Here is a 16971-nt window from a genome sequence, read left to right on the forward strand (position 1 = left end):
TGGGCACATACAAAATTACCCCCGACTCTGGTCCCCACTTTTGTTTAGGCTTTCTAAATATTCTGACTTCAGATTCTCAGAAGGGCAGACACTGCTCATCTGATGTAGCATTTTTTAAAATGATTTTGCAGCATAGTGGCTTAGCTCAGGCAGGGAAGCTCCCAGGCAACATTCTGCTCAATGTTATCTGTCAATCCCATATGAGAAAGCACTTATTACTAAGCAAGTAATTACAAGATGGCTAAATGGCTGGAACAGATGCACCATAGACTGTGTTCATTACCATTCTACACAATGTCTCCTTCCTAAGTTCAACTCCTGAGAAGAATGCAGAAATATTGAACTGAAAATCTCTCTATAAATCATAACGAAAAGTGAAACAATTTTAAGCAATATTTGTGATGACCTCTTATATAAAGAAATTACATTTTAATGGAGGATTCATTGAATATGGGTTGTAATAGGTTGACCAGTCGGTGCTAAGTTCCCACAGACCCCCCCAGACAGCTTCAGTACCAGAACAGGCGTCAGTGCCCCTCTGCTCCTGCTGTCCTTCCTCTCCCTCTTTGCTCTCATTACTCTCTCTGAGTGTTGACACTGAGATAGGACATTTTGAATGAAATACCAGGTCTTTTTACTTTCTAAAATGTCTTCGAATACCAACGTCATGTCTCTCCTGCTGCACTTGGTCTAGAAGTCGCTCCCCTTTCACTCCTGGGCAGTGAAGACGTCCACTGGCTCAGCTCCAATTGGCTGCACTCATGCCCCCGGATCAGGATGGAGCAGGCTGCTGGGAGAACCTTGGAATCTCCTTTCGGTAGTTTTGGAACAGGAGCTGAGGCCATCTGTTTAAAAAATGCTTTGTAATTTGCCCGTTTCTTGCCCAGAGCTGTTTCTTTCCTCTTGTAAGTGTCCATAATGGACCTTTATGCTTTATTTTCCATTTGAACCTCCTCTTGCCTGGCCAGTGTTTCTCTTCCTCTGGCTGAGTGCTGCATAAATCCACAGTTTCAGTGATTCCCTCCCTTTCCTGGTCCTTGAAGTAGCCTCAGACTATTGAGGTTTTCTAAAGGCTTTCACTGCCAAACTAAGAGAAAAAAAAATCAAGGCCAAGCAAAGCTCCATCCTGTGCCACCATGGGAACCAGACCCTTCTATCCTGGCATCCAGTCCCTGCAGTAAGGGGTAAAGTCTTAGGAAGCAATGTGAGGAGCTAGAAAATGAGAGTAAGGATGCTCCAGACTCACTGAATGGGCCAGGACATAGAAGTGTAGCTTTGTTGCTGCTGCTTCCCGCCGCCAGCACCAGGGTTGCATCTGTGTGACAAGTTACCTGTAACAGTGCCAGTTTGGATGGAAGAGAAAGGGAGCGAAGGACAATGAAGGGGCCACTGAAAGGAAAGGAAGGAAGCCCCAGTGTGCAGTAGGGACTATGCCTGAGTGGTTCCTGGTAGCTTTGCTGGCCAAATCTTAAGGTCTGCCGTGGCACACAAACTGACCACTGCTGCACATATAGACGAGGACCCTCATAGTGGTCAACATGTTGATTATACCAAAAGGTGTTGTTTGTGGCACTTTATTACAAATTTTGTTTACTCAGCAGGGTTCAGTTTCTGCTGGTGGGCGGGTGGGGGAGGAGCGGATACTGAAACAAACACACTCATTTTCTTATTCATTTTTCTTTTTCTAGATGCATATATGCTTAGGATCAAGTGCAGAAACTTTAAGGAGATTTTTAGGCCATGGGCCTGAGCTCCAGAAGCCTAAATAGGTTAAGCGCACCATCTCCATCAGCAGGCCAGTTAGAGGCCAGTTGCGGTGAAAAGAGCGGGCAGAGAAAGATACAAAAGGATCTAGTGTTCCCAAGTTCATGTTAGCAAGTCTGACATGATGTTTAGATTCACTAAAGGACAAGGGGTATGCGTAATTAAGCAATCCTTGTCAATGTATGGTCCTATTAAGCTCCATGATTGCTTCTGCTCCGGTCTCTTAAGGTGTTTCCATAAAATACTAATCGTTGTCATTAACTGTGGAGACCCTCTGGTTCCTGCACAATGACTACTTTAGTTCCAGGTGCAGTCTCACCTTCATGGATAATTGTCTATATTCGTGTGTGTGTGTGTGTGTGTGTGTGTGTGTGTGTGTGTGTGTGTGTATGTGTGTGTGTGTGTGTGTGTGTGATGCAAGGAGAAGGTGGGGAGAATCTTGCCTAGAGATCTTGCTCTTCTTGGAATCCAAGGTGACTAGGTTTAGGACAATGACTTACCTGTGTGACTTCAGCCCGGAAGGATGACATATGTTAGGTAGGTAGACTCAAGTAGGAACCTGACCTGACCCAGAATAACGGAGACAGACACCAAATAAAGACTGAGGCGCCAAGTGTTTATCTTTCACTTAGTTCTCTGTGGGGCCGCCCGCCCAACTGAGATCTCAAAACTACAGTGAAAGCAGCTTCTGTGTGCCTTCATGATAGGCTCTTCTACTGGCTTGCATTCTTACAAGCTAGCAGCAAAAGAAACAAATCTCACTAGCTACACTTCTGTAGTAACTTAGACACAGTGCAGTGGTCTGCTGTTTCCCTTATGCCAACACACAGCTATCATTCCTAGAATGACAGACTCCTTGGTATTTGATGCCCATTTGGTGGGGAAGCATGTTTTAAAGGAATGAAAGGGAAATTTTTTACAGGTTTGGATTCCTGACTTTTATATAGCTAGGGAATACAAAAGCAAGATTTTCATAAATGGCACAGTAATAACAGTAGAATTGATTACCGAGAGACCTGCTCATGCACCAGTGAAATTAGTTAGGTCTGCAAAACTAAGAAGCCAGGATTGCTTCCTTCCTTCCTTCCTTCCTTCCTTCCTTCCTTCCTTCCTTCCTTCCTTCCTTCCTTCCTTCCTTCCTTCCTTCCTTCCTTCCTTCCTTCCTCCCTACCTCCCTCCCTCCCTCCCTCCCTCCCTCCCTCTCTGCCTTCCTCCCTTCCTCCCTCCCTTCCTTTTATATCCTGACTGCAGTTTCCCCTCCTTCCTGGTTTCTCCCCTTCTCCTATCCCCCCCTCCCCCAGTCCTCCTTCTTCTATTCAGAAAAGAGCGGGCCTCCCATGGATATTGCCAAAACATGGCATATCAAGTTGTAGTAAGGACTAAGTACTTTGCCTTATATTAAGTCTGGGCAACGCAACTTAGCATGAGGAATAGTGTCCCAAAAGCCAGCACAAAAGAGTCAGAGACAGCCCCTGTTCCCACTGTTAGTAGTCTCTCAAGAAGACCAAGCTACACCACTGTCACATATATGCAGAGGGCCTAGGTCAGTCCCATGCAGGCTCCCTGGTTGTCCAGTCTCTGTGAGTACCTATGACACCAGGTTAGTTGATTTGGTGAGTTTTCTTGTGACTTCCTAAGCCAGGGTTTTTATGTGTTAAGAGATGTGTCCTCCTTTGACAAAATCTACAGGTAAGGCCAGGTGGGTCCCTTTCTACTTTGTATTAAACTGATAATAAACTGCCTTCCCGTGCACTAAGGCATGCTGAAACTCAGCTCCTCCCTGTTACCGCTCAAAACTCTAATAGCATTTGTTTGCACACTCACTGAAGTTGGAAAGATAAAAAAATGTATTTTCTTCTAATTCAGCATCCATCATTTCACATAGGAACAGGCTAGAAAGCCAGGGGAAAATGCCTGGTGACGGATCGAGTACCGTAAGTTAGAGTTGCAGCCACATTGTGAAGTAATGCATGGGCTAGCCTCAGGTCAACAAGTTTCAACTATCATCGTCAGCAAATGGACACCAGAATGTAGTGTAGAATGAAAGGAAGAGAGAGAAGCTTGCGATTTTTTTCTTTTCTGTTTCTTTCATGGTGTGTGTATTTCCATTATTAAATTTGAAAATTGTAGAAACTTAAGGCAAGTCTGATTGAGGCCAACTCTCTTCAGCATGTTTTAAATGAAATTGATATATCCTTTTATATTTCACTCTAATAGCTTAGCTCTTTGGGCAACCCACATATTCTGAGAAAAATTTTCTCAGCATACACAGGTCAGGTTTGGTTGTACATTGGGCCCGACCTGAATTTACACACCAGATGCCCCTCAGTTAAGCACATTCTCTCTCTGAGTAAGAATGGAGAAAACCTGAATGTCAGGGCAGGATCTACAGAGCGACCTTTGGACCTTTTCCTCTCCTAACAGTGAAAGAGAACTGTTGTTTGTGGATGGAGCCAATGACCTTAACCTTACAGCCGCAGCATCCTTTCCTAAGTCACTACTCTGTGCTTTCCTTTTCTTCTTTTTCTTCCAGCAATTCAATAATATCAGAGGGATTGATTCTCCTCAGAATTTAAAGTTTTATTTTAATGATCATATTGAGTAATCATTGAAAAAAATACCTTAAGTAGAAATTAGTTTCCAGAGGCAGATACAAACCAATGTATATCATAAACATAGTTATTTGCATATTTCCAATATAAAGCAGTAAACATATTTAAATATTTGTGTATATGTCATGTCAGAATACCTATTGATAAGTAATCAATTCAGTTTACTTATTTAATAAATTAAAAACCAAAATAATTGAAAAAAATCATACCAAATATTTGAATTTTTAAAAATGTTTCTTTAAAAAATAAACTCTAGCAAACCAAGTATTGCCTAAAAGCATCATGTCCCCACTAATCAGGTGCCTCTTACTATTAGAATGAGTTAATACACCTGTGTATTTCAGTCTCTAGTTATATGATTCAAACAAAATCATAACTCTAAATTTATTGATTAGTTCATCCACTGGAGAAATAGCACTTAAACTTTTAAGTATAAGCAGCACATTTATACTCAATTTTTTCCTCCAATTACTTACATGCATATTGCTTTAGTTTTTAAACTGTTTTTGTTCAAATGATCCCTGAATAATGTAAAGTTAACTAAACAAATATAAAAATATAAGAATGACAATAGAACTTCAGTCAATATAATTAACTACTAAAATGTTATGATAAATATTAAAACCTTGCTTTTCCCTGAGTTCCTATGACTGCGTTCCCTTCCCAGTCTTATCTGCCAAGTCCTATGTCTTAAATAGTCTAGAATTGCTCAGTAAATATTAATCAGTTTAAGCCCTGTACACTTAAATGGGATATATATATATATACATATATATATGCACATATATTTGTTGTGTGTTTATGCATGTATGTATACATAAATATATAAATATCATATAGGTTTATGAAACACAAGGAAGCTTTTGTTAAATGTTAGCCTCAGCTTAGCCACAATAAGCCAGATTTAATGTGCTTCCTTTGCAATGGCCACTTTTTCTAGTCACCATATTTTCAACAGCATCTTAGTAAATTATAGCAAACCATCATTTATAATAAAACTGGACCTTATAATAAATAAACCAAATAAATTATAGATACTAGTTGCACAAATCTATGTTGTATTTATTATTCTAAGGAAGTTATTAGAAACATTCAAAACCAAGGGACAATGGAAATAACATGTTTGGCAGAAGTAAAGTAACTTTTGGTGAAATTTCACAGCTATTACCAGTGGGCTTTCTTTTACAGAGATTCAAATAAATATATAGAAATAGAGTCTTTTATAATTACTAAGAGTAAAAATAAAAAACTTTTAAAAATTGCCTAGAAAGACCTTGCCAGCAACCTGTAGTAACAATACAGCTCACTTTAAATGGAGCATTGAAAGACTTCTTAACAAACGCCCTTTGTTCAGGACCTGACAGTGCTGTGCAATGGGAGGGAACCCGCTCCCCCGTGGCTTTGTTTTTCCCCCTGAATGACAGTGATGGAGCACTTGCATGATGTGTTTGGTGCCTTGCATGAGGAAGACATGCAAAGGCAAGGTCCAGTCTGCATGCTGCTTAATGAATGTTTTTCCTTTTCTCTCCTTCCCTGTCATGTGCTTTCAGAAGACAACAATGTGGAAGGTGGGTGCTTTCTACCTTATTTTCCAACTCCTTTGCTTTTTATTTCCCAGTATTACTAGAGTACATCTTGAATATAGACGGTAAGTTGACTTTTCTGATCATCCGTTGATTTCTAGTTGTGTATCCCTTTGCATATGGAACACAAATGCACCCTCAACCCCACTAGTCTCAGGGATAAAAATGCTTTCAATCTTACTTCCAGTGCCTTATACATTTCAGCAGCCCATATGAGCCTTAGAATAATTAATGCAGTGTTCTGTATGGAAAAATGATACAGTGCTATGTCTTTTATTTAAAAAAAGAAAGTGTTTCTTTGCAGTTTCTGACACAGTGCATGGTCCTGTCTCCATTCTGTTTTTTTTTTTTTCCTTTTTTTGAGCAAAGTAGTTTCTTTTCTGTTGGACATGTTTACCATTCTGTCATTTTATTCTCCTTGGTTTGTTTCAAATTATTCAAATTATAAAAGATCATAGATAAAACACTGAAAATAAGAAAGAAACATAAATTTAGATTGAAATACAAGTCATTGCCAGTGGAAATGAAAGCTCACAGTTCTGCCTTGAGATCATGGGTAAGTATATTTATAACATAAGTATATGTGAAAACTAGGATGACTGATTCAAGTTTTCTTAGATTATCTCAATCATGGAATTTTGAGAAAGTTATTTATTTTTTACCATTGGTTCCTATAAGCATATTTCAACATTTTATTGTTAAAGAATTTGAATGAAGTAGTCATGATGCTACCAACCAAATCTTGAAAAGATAAACACAAAAAATCTTAGGTGCAGCTGAAGAATAGACAGCCAAGTTTCTCATCTTTTTTCACACATCTTTTAAAAAGTGGTCTTGCTGTGTAGCCCAGCCTTTAGACATCCACCTTGCTTTACCTACTGAGTACAAGCACATATATAATATACATAATATATACATTATATACTCACAGCATTAATAGTTGTGGGCAATGAATGTGTCAACATGTATGTGTCAGGAGATGGCTTTTAACATAAACCTACTTTGCTGCAACAGTTTGAAATGCAGTAATTCCATAAAAAAACCCCTACATTTCTACAGATGAAGGATTTCTTGAAAAATTACTCTAGTGGAAGTGAGAATAGTATAGTTGAGGTGACAAAGGGGTCATTTCTCTTTGAAAAGAAGACTTCACTGTAATACAACATTGATTAGTAGCAAGGTCAGCATCAAATTTGTGATCTTTTCATAGTCAGTAATTATTAATGAACTACTCTGATACTCAAGCAAAATAGATAAAAATGTCTAAAGAAACAATATGTCATTTTGCCCAAATGTTGGCTTTGTATATCACTTCTGACTTTTTTTGTCTCATAATTTTAATATTGTGAACATATACTTATGGCCCCTTAATTGAATTTGAAATTTGTAAATTTTTCCTTTGCATTTTTAAACTCTTCTGTAAAATGTTCATTCTTTTTTCTTCTCTTTGAATCTTTAAGGGTCTTTAAAATCAATCTAATTAGTAGAAATGCTTCTCTGTAATCACAGACTTATTTGGTGCAAGGCATTGATAAGATACTCAGAATATAGGTCCCTAGTATGTTATAATAAGGTTATTAAATCATAATTTTAATGTCTCTGTTTACAGTGTGACTTTAAGAATGCAGCCAAGCTCCTTTTAGAGGCAGAAATGAAACAGGGGGAATAGGACTCTTTGGAGGATTTATTAATTTCCTTTTTGATTCAGTGTCAAAACCACCACATGTTTCTAAGACTCTTTTCTAAACTCCATAAAAGTTAGATCTTACCAGAGATAATTTTCTGATGTAGTCTACAAAACAATGCTAGAAATACAAACATGTTATTAGGTAGAAATATATACATTCATATATATGTATATATATACACACATATGAAATTAAATGGAAAAATGAAAAATCTGAACAAATGAACCTCTTTACCATATAATAATTCAATTAATCATATAAAATATTTTTATTCACCTTTTTGATTATTTTTTGAAATCACTTTAGAAATACTATGTTCCAGAAACATCATACTTCACTGTTAAATAATTTCCATATTATGTTGTGATTATTTGACAATTTCTAGTTGTATCTGACTTACCAAGATATCAGAATAAACTTAGAGTTTGAAAAAGCAGATTGGAGCAACTGATGCATGATGTTTCCAAGTTCAAAGTTTCAGATATATCTGAGGCAGCACTAGAAATTGAAAAGACAGATTTTTAAACTTGATACTGCATTTCTCTAATTGTATATCAAATTCTTAAAATATACCCAAAAGTTGTAGCTTTATTTCTGAGTTGAGACTAGGCACCTGTGACTCATGATTTTCAGAAAAAGTAGTGTTTTACGTGGCAAAAGAGCTTGCTGAGATGATCCCGATGGCTGGGCATGGTGGCACTGTGAGAGCCTGAGACATGAGGGCTATGAATGAGGCTGTCCTAGGTTACATATTGAGACTATGCTTCAGCGCCAATCAAAGCAAGAATATTTACAGTTTTCTTTAGAAAGATAGTGATCTTCATGAAAATTTCTTGGTGACATTATGTCTGCAGCGTATAGCTTAAATAAATAAAGGAACATGAACACAAATCAACATTTAATTAAAATAATAAATAATTTTGATTCCCGTGAATAATTAATTGAACCTATTTAAAGCTTACCCATTGTTTCTTAGAAACATGATTGTGTCATAAATCCAAGCTTTTCAACTGCATGTCTAATTATCTTGGTTTTGCACTTGAGCAGATATAATCACTTGCCACATGTGTCAGACCAGGGGACATTTCTGCATTGTCATTTCAGTGTGACTAAGGGCCTGCCCCACCCCCACCCACATTTAATTATCAAACTTCTCATTTTTGAAGAGAGGAAAAAGATCAGACCCAGCCCATGTTAAAGACATTCCTTGGGGTGTTTATAAAATATAATTTCATCAAGGAACCATGGCAAGCCCTATAGGGACATTGTTCCAAATGTTATCAAAGGGCAAGAAGGGCAGATGCACTGTTTAAGGGACCGGTTGAATTTACATCAGGCTCTCATATTTTTGCTTGTTCTAACTAATACTTAGAATGCACAGCACAGCATGTGCTGATGTTTAAATTGCAGTTTTATAACTCTTTGCCCCAAAGCATTCCAACCAAGGGTTGAAAGAATGTTTTCGATTTGCCTCTGTGATACAGACATGTCTCATAGGAAGCAAGATGTCTGTCACTGAACATTTTTGTCACCGTGACAACCCTGCCTTCCCATGCTCCCTTGTTTATTGCTGACTGTGCTCTTGTTTCCCTTCAAGGTCTGGCGCACCTGATGATGGGCGACCAAGGTATGGGCTCTGCTCCTTTTCCACTCTGCTTTCAGTGTGTTCTTGTTCTGTAGCTGCTTTCAAACCATCGCTGCAAAGTATGGGCGGATGCTTGGAAGTGATGTGGCTGCAAATGAAATACATAGCTTTTGTTCACCTTACTTTTCCATGGTTTTATCTGCTTTGATTTGTTGGTTTGATGTTGGTTTGCTTCTGTGACTTGTTTCCCTCCATTCCTTGCACTATAACATCTGCAAACAAATAAGAGTAAGAACTGTGGCTGAAACCTTTGCTTTACTGATCAGTGTATATGGGAAGAGTGTTTACAGTAGAGGAGCACCAAGAGCAGTCAGGAGCTAATGTCTGAAACACCCAGGCTAATCTGCTACATCAAGATTCCATTCTTCATCCATGCATGGCAGTTTGGGAACCTGCAGACAGCTTTGGCTCTTGGCTTCCAGAGTGCTGATTGTTAACATTCCATGCAGTCGATACTTTTCTACCTATGGCCATTGAGATCCTTCTTTTATGTAATCTTTTAACATGAGCATGGGCTTCCAATCCCTTGCATGTACCTGCCTGCAAAAACAGGCAGAATTCTCAGAATGTACGGACTGCCTTTCCATTTGTCTTCAAAACATTGTTTATGCTTTCTTGTCTTGTTTAATTTTCTGAGAGCAGTGCATTTACATATATTCATAATTCTTCTTGTTGTTTTTCTCCTCTTTATTCTCTTTGTCTGGAAATCCTTTCTTCATGGACCCATTTCATCAAATGCATAGGTAAAAGTAAAGGTACTACATTATTTTGTTTCTTAGTATCATCTGTGTGGATTACAGTGTGTCTAAGTTATGCAAATGTATGTAGACCTTTGGCATTGGTGAAAGGTACTGGGAGGTAGGTATGTGTGTTAATGAATATTTATGAACTTAAGGTAAGAAAGAATCCATCAAAATATTTCTGCTTTGCTCTCCCATCTCCATGTATTGCTTTTTAGACTGATTTTTTTATGTCAGTTGCTTACATAATTAGTATATTTTGAAATTAGCTATAGGTTGTGGTGTCAGTTCCCACAGTATCATTTAATGGTAGTTAAATGATGAGTGTAGTAACCATAATTATATCTGCCTCAAATATTCAACTCTCAATGAGCACACCTGCCCTGTCCATTCTGCCTGATGCGAGCATCCACGTAGCACAGCTCCAGGGTTGCAGTGCTCTGGGTTTTTCCCTTAGTGCCTGCTAGAGGCCATAGAAGCACACTGATGTATTGCAGCCCTAAAAGGCATCACTGTGACAGAGACAGAGAGGCAAAGCAAGCTTGCCTTTCCTTTATGCATACTAACTTTAAGAATGTTAATAGCAGCTATATATCCCAGTGTCACTCGGTAAATCAGGCATGAGTACTCTTTGAAAAATGTGGACTTAAAATCAGAAGAAGCATGTTCAATTAGCTATTTGGATCCACCTCCACTGTGTTTAGTATTGTCATTAAAAGGAAATAAGTGACTCATAGCCCTGGCAAATGTTTAGAATGGCCTTTATTTGTTTTCGGTTGTGTAATAGTTAATGTTCCCTTGGTCTCTAATTCTAAGTCATTATTCTTAAATGCAGGAATATGTCTTTTCCTTGAATCCTATGACACTTTCTTATGTGCTAAAAGTTAACATCGTGACTAGGATGAGAGCTCACAACTCTACCCTCTTACGTTTGTATCATCTAGCATGGAACCTTTTCTGCTTCAAAAGCATCTGAACATGAGCCAAACCCTAAGTAAGAAATGACATCGAAGTTTAAAGTTGTAAAATAGAGCTTTAGAAACAAATGTTTGGATTCTGCAAGTCAATAGAACACCTGTCTCATCTTTGCCCGCTGGCCATTTTCAATAGTACAACTTCATTTTGTTTTGAGTCTTAGTTACTGTGCCAATGACAATGTCATCAGCTCTCTCAAAGAGTTTGCGAGTCATTTGGGGGTATTTCCTAAAGCCTTTGCCTCAGGCTGACTTCCCATTGACAGCTAACTCTAGTGAGTGTGTCCCTAATGTTCTACATATTTTTCTGTATGTGGACACAGGGTTAGGATCATGTGTAAGAAATTGTCTTTCACTTTCCTGTTAGTAAAATATGCTTGTATATGTGTATACATATATTTGTATGGATGTATAAACATAGATTTTTGAGTATATACACTCATCTATTATACTCTGAAAAAGTACCTCTTTTAAAAGTATCTCAAAATACTTTTCTAATTATATAACAAAACATATGGAATAGTTCATATTTACATCCAGCAGGTATATATTGGGTGTAATTAATGTTGAAGGTCACTTCAGTTTTACTATGTCAGTCTCAAATATTTCTGTTGGTATGTGTAACATTTTTTTTCCATTTCATCACTTTTTATCAAATTTTGCTTCCCAATATAAAGCTACAGAGGAAAAGATTTGATTTTTCTATTTCATTCTTTTTGAAAGGATCACTGGTATCAGTGTGTATTTGATGTTAAATGGCGGGGGCTGGTATTTTGAACATTAGTGTTGCCATCATATAATTGTTTGTTTTAGATATATAAAGATGAAAAATACACTTTGTCAGTCTTTCACTGTGAATCGATTTACCAAATCTACATCCTAGAGAAGAGAGTACCACTGTGATTATGTCATGGCATCACACTCAGCCTGTCAACATGGTAATGTGAATAAGTTAGTGCACAGGGCAGAGCTTAATAAGACAGCAGCAAAGGTAAGAGTGGCATGAATCTAGGTCAGTGGATTTCTGCCTTGTGTCACTCCTCTAACATACTGTCTAGAAACTTCACTTTGTAGCTTTCTCCATCAGCTTAAACGCTAGTTGTGCATTAAAAAAAGATGCTAAGTCTGACCCGTGAAAAATAACTGGTTCACACTGTAAACTCTTGTTTCTTGAATCCTTACATTACCATGTAATTATGAAGCATCTTCTTCACTTTTCCTCTGGCAGAGTGAATGAAGAGAGCCTTTGAAATGAAATTCTGGAAACATATATTTTTGTGTCTGTATCTGGACGCAAAAGTGAATTCAAGAATGTTGGTCATCATTAACATTTTGATTTCTTTTGTGTGAAATTTTTTTGGTTACATTCCAAGGGCCCAGTTAGGAATGAATGCATTTCATTTAAAGAAAGCAAGTAAAGACACAAGTGAACAGGAGAGACGTTTGGATAAGCCTCTTCATCCTCCTCCTGATTTCTTCCTCCAGAAGGTAGCGCTGGAGTCCCTTTCTGATGGACCTTTCCCAAGCAGTTGTGGACCCTGACCTCTTCCAGCTCGTTTAGGGTTTGAAATCTGCAAAATATTTCACCATCTGGGTATGACAAAAAGTGGTTAAGACAGATGGGTACGTGATCGGGGCTCAGGTTGTATGGCGGGAGATGAATGAAACGAATGCTTTCTCCTCGTGGTCCATCATACTTAGGCTTTTCAGCTGGTTACTCTGTTTCAAACTTTAGTGTCAATTATTTAAATTTGTTTTATGATTTCTAAATGGAAATGTGTCACTTTTAATTAAATACAATTAAGAATAAACTCCATTTTAATGAATTATAGCTTTCTTTTAAAGAGCTCATGCAGTGCCCAGAGCAAGTCTAAGTGCTGCTAGCTGTGTGTGACTCCAAATAGTATTTAGGGTACTGTTTGATATTGATTTTACATTTTTTCACTTGAAAATTGTTAATGGCGTTATTTTTAGGATCACTGATAATGGTAATTTTATTTTTGCTTACAATCTAAATTGAGCAACTTCCCTAGAAATTTAGTATTTTCCTCCTCCTCCTCCTCCTCCTCCTCCTCCTCCTCCTTCTCTCTCTCTCTCTCTCTCTCTCTCTCTCTCTCTCTCTCTCTCTCTCTGCATGTGTGTATCTATATGCATGAGCACACATGTGTGTGCATAAAATGTGTGTCTTTGTCTGTGTAACTGTCCAGATCATTCCAACAACCGTTTATTTTTTAACTTACTTAATTGGATTTTGCTATAACAGTTTTCTGAAAGAATGAATGACTCTTAAATCAAGAAAAATAGCAATAAGTTACATATGCAAATCCAGCCACAAGTGCTGGTCGCTAGCTGAGGATCAAAGGCTAATTATATCAGTCATGTATTGATGCTTTAAAGAAAGGTTTGTATTTTCCTTCCCAGCATGTAATTCTAATTGTGCATTTATATGTTTTGTTCTATTTTATGTCATCATTTCCTAGTAGAGTGGAAGCTCCATGAGGGCAGGCAGTTCATGTTTCTTGTCGACCATTATATTTCTGGGACATTTTTTTCTTACTGTAACTTGTATAACCAGTGTATACAGTGTGCCACCTTGGACTAAAAGGAGAATGGGTCAACATAGACAAGAGAAGGGGTAAAAAGGATGAGAAAAATTTTTAGATATCCAGAAGAAACTAGCAAAAAATTATACAGAATGTGTTTGTTACTCTCTAAACTTCCTTTTTGTCTTTTAACTTTTAACATCCCCAAATTGCTATTTGTCTATCCAGCAATACTCATTCTGACATCATTTCCATTTGCCTTAACACACCCAGCAGTGGATCTCTAAGGAAAACTAAAGTCAAGGTATTATTGTATTTAATTCTCATGGTCTTCACACATAGAAGAAGAATTAGAGCCAACTGACGGTTTCTGGGAAAAGGAAAATTCATTTTCTCCAGGGATGAGTCCCCTGATGGGTTTTCACATTTTTAATGTCAATGTACTGCCATAAGGAAAAATCACGAAATTTTATTTTAAAACTTATTCTATTAATGAGATAGCAGGTATATGACTTCCATGAAATACAGATCTATAGTGTCATATGATGTCTTACTATTTCATCCATTTTTTCTAATTTCCTTAAATTGGAAATATTAAGCTGTTAGAAAAGTCCAAAATGAAGTCTTATATTATGATATAAATATATTTGGTAACTTATATAAATATAAATCCTGCCATGTGTGTGAAATAATTCTTCACTTGAATCTATCAAATGAACATTTATTATTTGATTATTCATGATCCCAGATGTTTACAGAAGGCCCGTGTTTTGTAAGTTAAACTCTGAGATGTGTGTAAACGTATTTTAAAAATGCATTACCTCTTTGGTATTACTGACATTTAGGAGTCAAATCAGAATCAATCCTAAAAAAAATCAAAACATTTTTTCTCAAAATGAATACCTGGATTCTTTAACAATTAATTGATCACAGCACTCAATATTGTGGTATTTTAAAATTGTTATGCCATGTTATTCTGTTAAATTCACTCTCAAATAAATTTTATATTATTAGTATGTAGTATTAGTATTAAACTTCTTTGCTGTTTTTTGTTTTCTTCCATTTCTGTATAAGTTCAGTCAGGCCACTGTAATAAAATGCCATGGATTAGGTTAGTTTCTAAACAAAATTTCATTTGTCACAGAAGGCTAATGCCACGGTGTGAGTGTGTTTGTTGTGTGGTAAGGGCCAGCCTATTAGCTATAGAACACCTTCCTGTATCCCCAAGTGCTGAAAGGTGGCAATGGGATTTCTGCATTCTTGTATTAGAAAAAAATCACATTCTTAGAGGATCCTCTTTGTAACACAGTAACTTCCCTAAATCCTTGCTGCTGCGTACATCAGCAATTCCAAGTGACTTCTGGGGAGATGCTGACATTCAAACCTAATGTTCTCCATGGTTTTTGCTGCTGTCTTTCTGTTCTTCTTTAGCTGCAGAGCAAGTTTGTGCAGTGCTTGGCATCGGTTTACCAGCCTCCTGATGTGTGTATGCTTCTAGAACTGCTAAATGTGTTTCACAGTGCTTTCAGATTTCCAATTCAATTATAAAAAGAATCATACTTGTTTTGTATGCATCCTTAAGTCACATTTTTCTCCTTTAGCTCCCTAAAAATACATTATGTCCATTGCTCAAAAGAGTGTGAACTGTGATATACTCTATTGAAACCTTAGGGATTTTAAATGTGTGTAAGCTAAGATGCAGTTTGTCTTTAGCTGCTGGTCATTGTGACCGGTGTCATTGCAATTCAGATCTTTCTAACATCCACAGAACTGGGAAACAGCAGAACTTTAAACATCCACTCGGTCCAGATGGCCAGCAGGGGAGCTCTCTGACTGCTCAGTGTTGCCTTCACTTTATCTTTAATTTGATGTCCATCTGTTCAGTGTGCAATTAACACTAGTCACTTTAAGAACATGTGTTTGTTTGATATTTCTATGACTTAATTTATATCTCTTTATGTTTACAATTAGTAAAGTCTCAACTGTTTTCTACCTCTGTACTATTGGGTTGGTAAAGAGAAATACCCCATGTCTTCATAAATTCTCTTCATAGCCGTGTATTTAAAATACTAACAAACTAAATAAGAATTTTATTAGATTTATAGAAGATTAACTTCTCTTCATGGAACACAGAAGAAACTTTCCATGCTATGTGTGTAAAAATAAAGTTGTGCAACTAGAAACTTTATGTGTGCCTTAAAAATGCTGCAAACCACATTTAATTTGTTGTTGTTATTGTTTTGTTTTTCCAGACAAGTTTCCTCTGTGTAGTAGCTCTGGTTTCCTAGAACTTTGTAGACCAGGCTGGCCTTGAACTCACAGGAATCTACCTGCCTCTGCCTCCCCAATGCTGGGATTAAAGGCATATGCCACTACCACCTGGCTCACATTTAATTTTTAACATATATATTTAAAAGAATATTTCTTTTATAAAATGATTATATTATTTATTGAATTGAAAATCAGTTTTGTTCATATAGATATTTTTAATTGGCTCTTTTAGGATAGAGGGAAGTACTTTCTAAACAGTACAGCAGGTAGATCAGTAGATCATAAAATAACATTATAAACTATATCTTTATATAAGAAAAACTATATAATTTCTCATACTAATTAATTCATATTCACATCTTTGAATCTCATTGAATCTGTGGACAGAAAACATTAGAAATCAACTTGAAATGTAATAGTATTACTATAGTGTCATAGAGCTTGCTTACTATGAATGGCAAACTGTGAAGACTAAACTGAAATAGTTGATACAAAATAATGAGCTTTATGCACACTTCAAAGATTTTCTTCCAGTTATTTACAAATAATTATGAAATTGCTCTTTGCATCATTTTTGCAAGATAAACTTAGAAGGAACCTGTTGCAAAACATTGTCCAGGATCCATGACATCTCATTTTCAAGTTTTCCATCTAAGGAAGTAAAACCCAACATGGTTACCTGGAAGTAGTATAGTGTGGTGGGTAAGAGTCATGAAGTTCCCAGACCTGAATGCAGGCCCTATATTCATTCTGTCCTGATCTTTAATAAGCTATTTAACCTTTGACTCAGGCCTGTAACACATTACTCAGGAGATTGATATAGGAGGATTACCATGTATTCCTGGTCAGCTATACTATAAATCCTTGTATCAAATCAGTAAACCCACTAACTAAAAAAGAACAAACAATCCACAAAATTTTAAGCTCATGTATCCAAATTTTTAAAATCTGTAATATGAGTTAATAAAATAACCCAGGCCTGAAGGTGATGAGAGGCTGCAAATGAGCATGCTAGAGTTTTTATGGCAATAATAGAAAAAGTTATCTGATCCATTTGAATTAAATGATTTTTGAAAACGAATGATCCACAATCTGCCCAAAGCTTATAAAACACCATACCCTTGTTTTACTATCTTCAGTACGTTATTACT

At 37.0% G+C, this 16971-nt stretch overlaps 1 protein-coding gene across 32 annotated transcripts in view; it reads left to right on the top strand.

Annotated features, from left to right (window-relative positions):
• Positions 1 to 16971, top strand: part of Nrxn1 (neurexin 1) — a 1067728-nt gene that overhangs the window by 94731 nt on the left and 956026 nt on the right. For 16 of the 32 annotated variants that reach the window (XM_037198226.1, XM_037198233.1, XM_028893236.2 and 13 more), the window contains exons 3-5: positions 5927 to 5944; positions 9245 to 9274; positions 10036 to 10047. The exons of 5 other annotated variants lie outside the window; for them this stretch is intronic. In XM_037198226.1, the coding sequence (XP_037054121.1) occupies positions 5927 to 5944; positions 9245 to 9274; positions 10036 to 10047 (60 nt within the window). 11 more of the 32 variants (XM_037198229.1, XM_028893354.2, XM_028893314.2 and 8 more) reach the window with 6 other exon arrangements.

Source organism: Peromyscus leucopus, chromosome 22 (genome assembly GCF_004664715.2).
Source record: "Peromyscus leucopus breed LL Stock chromosome 22, UCI_PerLeu_2.1, whole genome shotgun sequence".
Taxonomy (NCBI): Eukaryota; Metazoa; Chordata; class Mammalia; order Rodentia; family Cricetidae; genus Peromyscus; species Peromyscus leucopus.